Raw genomic sequence first — 9,983 nt, forward strand, 5'->3', positions numbered from 1 at the left:
AAAAGAAGTCATTATATGAAAAAGATACTTGCACATGCATGTTTATAGTAGCACAATTTACAACTGCAAAATCGTGGAACCACCCAAATGCCTAACAATCAATGAGTGGATAAAGAAACTGTAAGATATACATATGATGAAATACTATGCAGCCATAAAAAGGAATGAATTGGCAGCATTTGCAGTGACCTGGATGAGACTGGAGACTATTCTTCCAAGTGAAGTAACTCAGGGATGGAAAACCAAACATCGTATGTTTTCACTGATATGTGGGAGCTAAGCTATGAGGACAAAAAGGCGTAAGAAAGACACAATGGACTTTGGGGACCTGGGGGGAAGTATGGGAGGGGGATGAGGGATAAAAGACTACAAACAGGGTGCAATGTATACTGCTCAGGTGATGGGTGCACAAAATCTCATGAATCACCACTAAAGAACTTACGTAACCAAATACCACCTGTACCCCAGTAACTTGTGGAAAAATAAAACAAAAAAGGAAGACTTATATCTCAAATAATAGTCTTTTTTCCAAAGTGCATTTCATTTTCATTTCATTTCTTATGGTCTCGCACCTGTATAACAAAAGTCGTTTCGAGCGTCTGTATCGTTGTCATGTCACGTGACAGCCCTGGTTTTAATGGGAATGCCACTAGCATTTCGCTATTAAGTACTAACATTGCTAGTTAATTTTAAAAGTGTATCTTTGGCTCGTGCTGTAAGAAAGTATCTTTGATTCCTAATCTACTAATTTTTAAAAATCAGAAATGATCTTCAGTATCTATTCAAAGTCTTTTATATGTCAGTATCGAGCTCTACTTTGAGATAAATTTAACAAAGTGGAATTACTAATGAGAAGGGAAGAGGAAAGAACGTCTTAGCACGTAAAAGGTAGCCTGTCATTTTTGGAAACAGTGGTCACACACACGTCTAGTTGTGGCATGAACTTAACTGTACTTGTTGTGAGAACCAGGCCAGTGGAGAGAGAAAGAACAAACCACACACGATTCTTTCTCTCCCCTGGCCACTTATGGAATTCTCCTAGCTTGCCCATTTCACTTAACTCCTGAACCAGGTGAACTGCTGACAGCAGAACATGGTGGAGCGGAAGAAGACAGGGAGGGGCATTGTGTTAAACTCTGCAAGGCATTTCCCATGGTGGAAAAGGCTGGGACGTTTCAGCGCTGGGGGCAGAGCAATGGCAAGAAATGCAGAGGCATCTGCTGTGAATGGCCCATTGGACTTCACTCCCAATGAATCCAGGGCCACTATTATTACTATCTTTTTACAACTGGGTCATTACTATTGTATTTTTTTTTGAGACGGAGTCTCTGTAGCCCAGGCTGGAGTGCAGTGGCACAATCTCGGCTCACTGCAACCTCTGCCTCCTGGATTCAAGCAATTCCCTGCCTCAGCCTCCCAAGTAGCGGGGATTATAGGCACCCACCACCACACCCAGTTAGTTTTTATATTTTTAGTAGAGACGAGGTTTCACCATCTTGGCCAGGCTGGTCTGGAACTCCTGACCTCGTGATCTACCCACCCACCTTGTCCTCCCAAAGTACTGGGATTACAGACATGAGTGAGCCACTATGCCCGGCCAATATTGTTCTGTATTATCTATCACTTACCCTCCTGGGTAGCTTTGTGTACCGAACATAATCCTCCAGGAACAGAAGGGCACCCACAACATCTGCAGGTATTTCAGGTATCTTCTGGCTGTAACAGAGAAATCAATTAACTGCTTTGCACATAATAAGCCCTTGGTCAGAATACTGAAAGACTAAATTACCAACAGATTATCTAATGAAGTCAAAGATGAACAAAAACATTAAGCATGCTGTTGATTCCCATCAAGTCATTAACCTTGCTCACATATTTTCAGGAGCTTACCCTATAGGGTAAATGTGAGCTTCTCTATATGGTTTACGTGGGCCTTTACAACACGGTCCCTGCTATCTGCCCAGACTCATCTCCCTCTGTTTACATGATTCAACACCTAGCAGGTCCCATAGTTTCCCATCCCTGCACGCTGATTTGAAAGTCAATTTCTAGACATTGTTCGAGTCCCAGGTTGGGGACTTCTTCTCCTGTGGGATCCTCCCTGATTCTCTGGGGCCCTCATAATACTTAGTAGCATTCTCCAAGCCTCTGAATTTTTCAATTGTGTGCTGGCTTCCCGACAAGAGTATCAACTCCTCAAGGGCCTGGGTCATGTGTTCATCTTCATATCTCCAGCATCTGGAATTGTGCCTGGCATGTCCTGCTTATTTCAGGGTATCAAATAAATATAGCATCTAGCAACTTTTCATATGGGATTTTACTCATGTATTTATTCATTCAGCAACTACAGTCCCAAGGACTATCCCAGAACGGGGAACACAAGCAAAGTACATGCCAGTCTCTTTATAGAGCTAATGTTCCCTGTTGTTTACATCAAAATGAGTTTTTAGGTGTTAAAACTATTTCCAACTTCTGTACCAATTGGCATTTTCTAACGAAAAAATAATTTTTGGTACTATTAACAGATTATTGGTTAATTTCGCTGATGAATTGTTGCCTTTGGAAGGGTTAAGAGTGACTGCACCTAGAAAAGTTCTCCCTGCTCTCAGTCTTTCCGTCTGTGACAAGGGCTGTATTTGCTCTGCTTGGAGCAAGAGAAAGGACAGAGGCCCCGTGGGTTACTTAGCTCTGCAAATTCAAAGGCCTGAGCCACAGCTGGTATCCTGTAGCCTGATCACCACCCTCAGGGTTGCCAGTAACATACTGAGTCACACTTAAGCCTTTACTGCCATTAGTGAAGAAGAAAGAGCAGCGAGCTATGACTGGGATAGCCAGTTGTGTGGAGGTTACTTGCTAATCATCCCCACACCACCTGACCCGGAGTCCTTCGCCTCCTCTCCGATCTTGAGCCAGATGCGCTAGGTTTTTATGAGCCTACTGCTTTCCTTGTCAACTGACCTCACTTTGTGATTGTTACAATTTCATTTTTGAGATTTTATCTTTGAATTCTCTTCTATTTTTCAATTGTTAAAAACTATGGTTTTGAAGCAAGTCTAAACATATGTCCCAGGAAAACACCAGTGTTTGTTGTTCAGTTCATTAACTAAGATAAGGAGAAACTAGACTGATGGCAGCTCATGGGAGGAAGCAATACTGGAATTTAGAAAGAATACAAAATCAGTATGAGCCACTGGTGTGCACTGGATGTCAAGAAGCCATCACTGCAGAGCCGAGATCTGCACTGCACTCCATCCTGGGTGACACAGCCAGACTCTTTCTCAAACAACAACGAAAAACCCACCATTGCAATTACAGCTGCTCTACTGTCCACAGAGGGCCCAGAATGAAGAAGTGTAATACCCCTCTGCACCAAGGGGAGGGCTGTGCTTGGAATCTCACTACAAGTTTGAAGACACATTTTAAGATTGTCAGTAGCAGACTGGAACACCCAGAAGAAGTCACTCGCTGTGGTGAGTAACCTCTAAACTGCAACACATCAGGAAGAGGTGGAAGGGGCTTATCTAAACAAGGAGAAGACCTAAGACAGATGGCATACCAAATTGGAAGTAATGTTGCAAAGGAGGTAGACTACATTTATTCTGTATGATTTCAAAGGGTGGAGAAAAGCTCAGTGAGTAAAATATCCAGAGACATAGGCTCTAATAATCACAATCAGGAACTTTCTAATGAGAACCACACTTAGCCAGTGGACTGTGTGGCCTGAAGAGGTAGCAAGAGCCCCATCGGCGAGTGTTCCGGCAGCAGCTGGATGATGGCATGTCAAGGATGTCTTACAGCTCACTCACGCACTTAGTGGGAGGTCAATTAAATGACCTCAAAAGTCATTTCCAGTTCTAGGAGTCAGTAATATTTTGTGTGGACTTAGAAGATCACTTTTATTCATTTTTTTTTTTTTTGAGGTGGAGTCTCACTCTGTTGCCCAGGCTGGAGTGCAGTGGTGCAATCTCGGCTCACTGCACCCTCAGAGGCCTCCCAGGTTCAAGCAATTCTCCTGCCTCAGCCTCCCGAGTAGCTGAGATTACAGGTGCCCACCACCACACCCATCTAACTTTTGTGGGTTTTTTTTTAGTAGAGATGGGGTTTCACCATGTTGGTCAGGCTGGTCTTGAACTCCTAACCTCAAGTAATCTGCCCACCTTGGCCTCCCAAAGTGCTGGGATTACAGGCTTGAGCCACTGTGCCCAGCTACGTTAATTAGTTTTTTAAGTTATAGTGGCAAAAATGACCAAGTGGACATGACAGAAAAGGTTAGCCAGGCTGACCCTTTAGGATAGCAGAGAAGGAGGCTCAGGACCCAGCATCTCATGGAAATAACTTTTTTTTCTTTATCCCAGAAAAGCCACATTTAGGGGCAGGGAGAAAGAACTGGCAGGAATTAAAGCTTTATAAGTACTGTATCAAATAGCAACTCCTGTGAAATTTGCTTCTTTACAGGCAGACACTGCCCAGGTTTTGACACTGACATGTTCTCTGACTCCCACTGAAGTGAGTGGAATCATCATCTCCCGGCAGTGGCCCAGCAGGAGTTCAGGGTCTCACTGAGATCGAAGAGCTGGATCCAAGAGTGCAGAGGAACAGGGCTACAGTTTCTTCCCCATGGCAGTTACTAATCATAGTCCTGAGTCACTCCTGGAAAATCACTGTGAGTATACCTAATGGAGTTCCCCTGGCAAGGTGACTAAGGATGGGCACAGTCATAATTGCTCTAAACAAGGAGATACGCCCTGACTTGCTTTACAGAGAAGGGTGAGCAACCATTTCCCAGCTCTATGAAGGCAATAAGAAGAGGAATTTGGCAATGCGAGGTTTAAGTTAGGCTTTGTGACATGAAGTCCTCTGTAGTCATGGTCGGTCTTCTGTACCTTGTACACTGCTCCACCATGGAGCAGATGAACTGACCGATCAGCGCCAGGAACTGCTCGGTGTACCGGGAATGGAACTGCTTCAGCAGAGTGAGCAGTCCCAGGACAAGCGGTGGCCAGTCGACTGGGTCGGTTGGTTTTCGGCAGACCATCCCTGCAAGGGAACAAATTGCAACAGCACATGAATATTAATTATTAACATATTAAATGTTAACGCTGTGAAGGTCAAAATGTTTGGGGCCCATATCCTCACTGGCAAATGATTTTTTGGAAGGAATGACAACTCTGGGCCATATTTTGAATTAGCCACAGGGCTGGTGGGGCATTCCAGTGGTCTGAAGGATTCAAAACCAATAAAACAGTTACTAAATTTTGTAATTATCATTACTGGTTCTTTTGAATTATTCAATTAACATATATTATTGTAGCGGATTTTAAAGATATAGATAAATGCAAATGAGGAAAAAAAAAATCGCTATAACTGACTTCTGTTAACAGCACCATGACATAATAGTTACCCTGGACTACTACCTTAAGTGAAAAGCTGGATAAAATATTTTTAGAGTACCTTTAAACAAATGTTAAGTATTTTATGTATTATATATATTATATATAAAAAATATATAATATAATGTATATATTATATATAATATAAATATGTATATTTATATATATTTATACTTATATTTATATTTATAATATATATTTATATCAAATTATTTAACATATATTTATATATTATATTTATGTTTATATTATATATAATATATATTTATATTAATATATTTATATTATATATAATATATATTATTTACATAAATATATAATATATATTATTTATATTATACATTATTTTTATATATTATATTATTTATATATACATAAAAGAATCTGCAGAAGTCAAGACAGTGGAAGAAGGACATTTACAAAGTGAATGAGTATCAAAGCTGACCTTTACACTAAAGAATTTTTTTTTAAATTGGAGATGGGATCTTGCTATGTTGCCCAGGCTGGAATGCAGTGGCTATTCACAGGTACAATCATAGCACAATATAGCCTTGAATTCCTGGGCTCAAACAATGCTACTGCCTCTCAAACAATGCTACTGCCTCAGCTTCCCGAGTAGATGGGACTATAGGTGTGTACCACTGTACCTGGCTCTACACTAAAGATTTTTGCTGAAATGTGGCAACCCTGAAGTCTGCCTGGATGGCTGCATGGGAAACCACACAATGTTGAAAAAGAATAACGTCAGAAGACTTAGGTTGCTTGATTTCAAGCTCTCTATACAGTTTCAATAATCAAGACACTATGGTGTAAGAATAGACAAATAGATCCATGGAACAAAATAGAGAGTCTAGAGACAGTCCCACCTCATATGAGTAATTGAATAGCCATAAATATACAAAATAATTTTTAAAAAGATAAATCTTTCAATAAATGGCACTGAAACTGGATAGCCTTATAGGGGAACAATAAACCTGGACCCCTATCTCACAGTGTACACAAAGAACAATTAGAGATGGACCACTGGCCTCAATGTAAAAGCAAAGTCTACCGAATTTTTAGAAAAAATATCGAAGATATCTTTGTGACCTTGGAGAAGACAGAGATTTCTCATTTTTTTTTTCAGACAGAGTCTCACTATGTCGCCTAGGCTGGAGTGCAATGGTGCGATCTTGGCTCACTGCAACCTCTGTTTTCCAGGTTCTAGTGATTCTCCTGCCTCAGCCTCCCGAGTAGCTGGCATTACAGGCACATGCCACCATGCCCAGCTAATTTTTGTATTTTTAGTAGAGACAGGGTTTCACCATGTTGACCAGGCTGGTCTCAAACTCCTGACCTCAGGTGATGCTCTCATCTCAGCCTCCCAAAGTGCTGGGATTACAGGCATGAGCCACTGTACCCAGCCTGGGAGATATTTCTTAGACAAGATCAAGAGGAATAATTATAAAGGAAAAAAATGGACAAATTGGACACTGTCAACAATAAAAACTTCTGCTCATTAAAGTTACCAGTAAAAAAAATAAATAAATAGATAAGCCACAATTTGAGAGAAAATATTCTCAAAACATATATCTAACAAAGAACTTGTATCCATAATATATACATAACTCCTACAACTCCGTAATAAGAGGGCAAACAATTTAGAAGCGAGCAAGATTGAAACAGGCACTTTGCAGAGAATATAAGGAATGGCCAATAAGTACATGAAAAAGTACTCAAATGATTAATCATCAGAAAAAGGCAAATTAAAGCTGCAACAAGGTATCATACATACCCATCAGGATGGCTAAAATGGGCTGGGTGCAGTGGCTCATGCCTGTAAACTTAGCTCTTTGGGAGGCTGATGCGGGTGGAACACTTGAGGCCAAGAGCTCGAGACCAGCCTGGCCAACATGATGAAACCCGTCTCTAATAAAAATGCAAAAGTTAGCTGGGCATGTGACGCACGCCTGTAGCCTGTAATTCCAGCTACTCAGGTGGCTGAGGCAGAACTGCTTGAACCTGGGAGGTGGAGGCAGCAGTGAGCTGAGATTGCACCACTGCATTCAAGCCTGGGTGACAGAGTGAGACTACGTCTAAAAAAAAAAAAAAATAGCTAAAATGAAAGTGACTGATGCCACCAAATAATGGTGAGGATGTGGAGTATACATATACTCACTCTTGGTGAGAGTGTAACTGGCACAACCACTTTGGACAAAGGGTTGGCAGTTTCTTATCAAGTTAACTGGTTAGACAGACCCTCAGATCCCATATTTGGGTTCTTGTGAATACTGGGAAATCTCTTCCCCAAACCAGAGAAGCTTAAACAGGTGATCCTGAATTACCTAACGCGGGCCTTGGCAATTCAGAACATGGAGGAATAATCCTAACAGGACTCAGTATGGAAAAAGAATCCTTGGGCGGGCGCGGTGGTTCATTCCTGTAACCCCAGCACTTTGGGAGGCCAAGACAGGTGGATCATGAGGTCAAGAGTTGTAGACCATCCTGGTCAACATGGTGAAACCCCGTTTCTACTAAAAAAATACAAAAATTAGCTGGGTGTGGTGATGCGCACCTGTAATCCCAGCTACTTGGGAGGCTGAGGCAGGAGAACAGCTTGAACCCAGGAGGCAGAGGTTGCAACGAGCTGAGATCATGCCATTGCACTCCAGCTGGCAACAGAGTGAGACTCCCTCATAAAAAAAAAAAAAAAAAAAAAGAATCCTTTCCAGGTGGAAAGCAAAAGTGATGTTAACAACAAACACCAGGCCCAGTATGCATTTCTTAGGTCAGTCTTGAGAACAGTGTTTATAAGGTTAAATACATGTTTTTAGGATATACAGTTTCAAGGCTCTCTTTATAGTTTCGATAATCAAGACACTACTGGCATAAGGAGAGATAAATAGATCAATGGAACAGAATAGAGAGCCTAGAGGCAGTCCCACTGAATATGAGCAACTGAATATCCACAAAGATACCAAACAATTGTTCCTTCCTTGGGCCTACTGTAATTTAGTTCCTACATTAACACACCAGTCTTATTGATGAGAAGAATTAGTCAGTTATAGATACTACATTTCTAGGATACATAAAGGTTTCGTTGTGTTATGTTTTGTTTTAAGATCTGGGAATGCCATGGAGAGTGCTACTTTCCATAAGCCGCTTTACAATCAAGGTGCCAGACATAGGCCTTGGCAATCCAGAACATGGAGGAATAATCCTAACAGGACTCTGTATAGAAAAATAATCCTTCCTAGGTAGAAAGCAATGAATCATATACACAATGAAAAAAAAATATTATCTTAGAATGAGAATAGTTAACGAAGAGTTATTCTATAATGAAAAGAAGACTCTTTCTGTACTGACAATTCTTCATTATCAAGAATCATATATTCCTATTGAATATTAACATAAAGAGAACAGGGAGAGAACATGAATCTCCGAATCTTGAGATGAACCTTTACATTACGCTTGGGAGGGTCCTTTAAATTTATTTTAACCAATATTTAGAAAGTGACTCAATACCTGTTGGGCACTCAGTTTGCAGGTAACTTGGCCAAAGTAACATAGGTTATAAGTGGTGGGGCCAGAATCCAAACACATATTTGTTCCCTCCCTCCTACAGCAAGTATTTATTGAGGACATCATTCCCTACCTTCTGTGACAATCACAGGCATTGTCATGGAAGCAGTGTCTAGAATCAATGACTACTTTTGAATGAGAGAATAAAAACATTAAGAGATTCCACATTTTCACCCTGAAAAAGCTTATGAAATAGGAAAGTACTACAAGGAAGAAACATAGTTAGGAATCTCTAGTGAAGAAAAAAATAACAATTACATTTGTAGAAATGTTCTTATAATGTTTTTAAAGTAAAGTCTACAGTGGATTTTTAAAAAATTCATTCAGTTAGATACAAAGTTTGAAGGCAGAGGAAACACTTGCATACCTATTATGTAACTACAAAAATATTCTGACCAATGACAAAAATAAATTAGGGTTATATTCCTGGAGAATGAAAGCCTTTGGTGTCTCTTGTTTGTACTGAATATTTTGACATATAATCATACATAAAATATTAGATGTTCATATGTTCATATTAGTCTCATGTCCTTAATGATATTGTTACTTTTCCCATCATGGTTCCAGATACACAGCTGCCACATGCATCTAAGAACAGAACATCAACCAAAAGAAGTTTCCTTCATACCATCATTAGCTACCTAAACATTAAAGAAGAGAATCAAAACAAAGGTCCCTCACATTCTTTAACCTGGACAATGAACCCTTACCTAGGTGTACCATATTTTAAACCCTTATCATGGTGGCTTATGCCTGTAATCCCAGCCCTTTAGGAGGCCGAGGCAGGTGGATTGTATGAACCCAGGAGTTTGAAACCAGTCTGGGCAATATGGCAAAACCCCGCCTTTACAAAAAATATAAAAAACTAGCTGGGCATGGTGGTGTGCGCCTATAGTTCCAGGTACTCAGGAGGCTGACATGGGAGGATTCTTGAGCATGAGAGATCGAGGCCATAGTGAGCTGAGACTGTCCCACTGCCCTCCCATCTGAGTGACTAAATGAGATCTGGTCCAAAAAATAAATAAAACAAAA

General features: G+C 40.6%; 1 protein-coding gene across 1 annotated transcript in view; it reads right to left on the reverse strand.

Annotated features, from left to right (window-relative positions):
• The window catches only part of WASHC5 (WASH complex subunit 5), a 71,684-nt gene that overhangs the window by 3,373 nt on the left and 58,328 nt on the right, over positions 1-9,983 (reverse strand). The window contains exons 27-28 of the mRNA XM_017530767.2: positions 4,884-5,037; positions 1,629-1,716 (exon numbers count right to left, since the gene is read on the reverse strand). Coding sequence (XP_017386256.1) covers positions 1,629-1,716; positions 4,884-5,037 — 242 coding nt within the window. The remainder of the gene's footprint in view (positions 1-1,628; positions 1,717-4,883; positions 5,038-9,983) is intronic.

This window comes from Cebus imitator, unplaced genomic scaffold, assembly GCF_001604975.1.
Source record: "Cebus imitator isolate Cc_AM_T3 unplaced genomic scaffold, Cebus_imitator-1.0 Scaffold68, whole genome shotgun sequence".
Lineage (NCBI taxonomy): Eukaryota > Metazoa > Chordata > Mammalia > Primates > Cebidae > Cebus > Cebus imitator.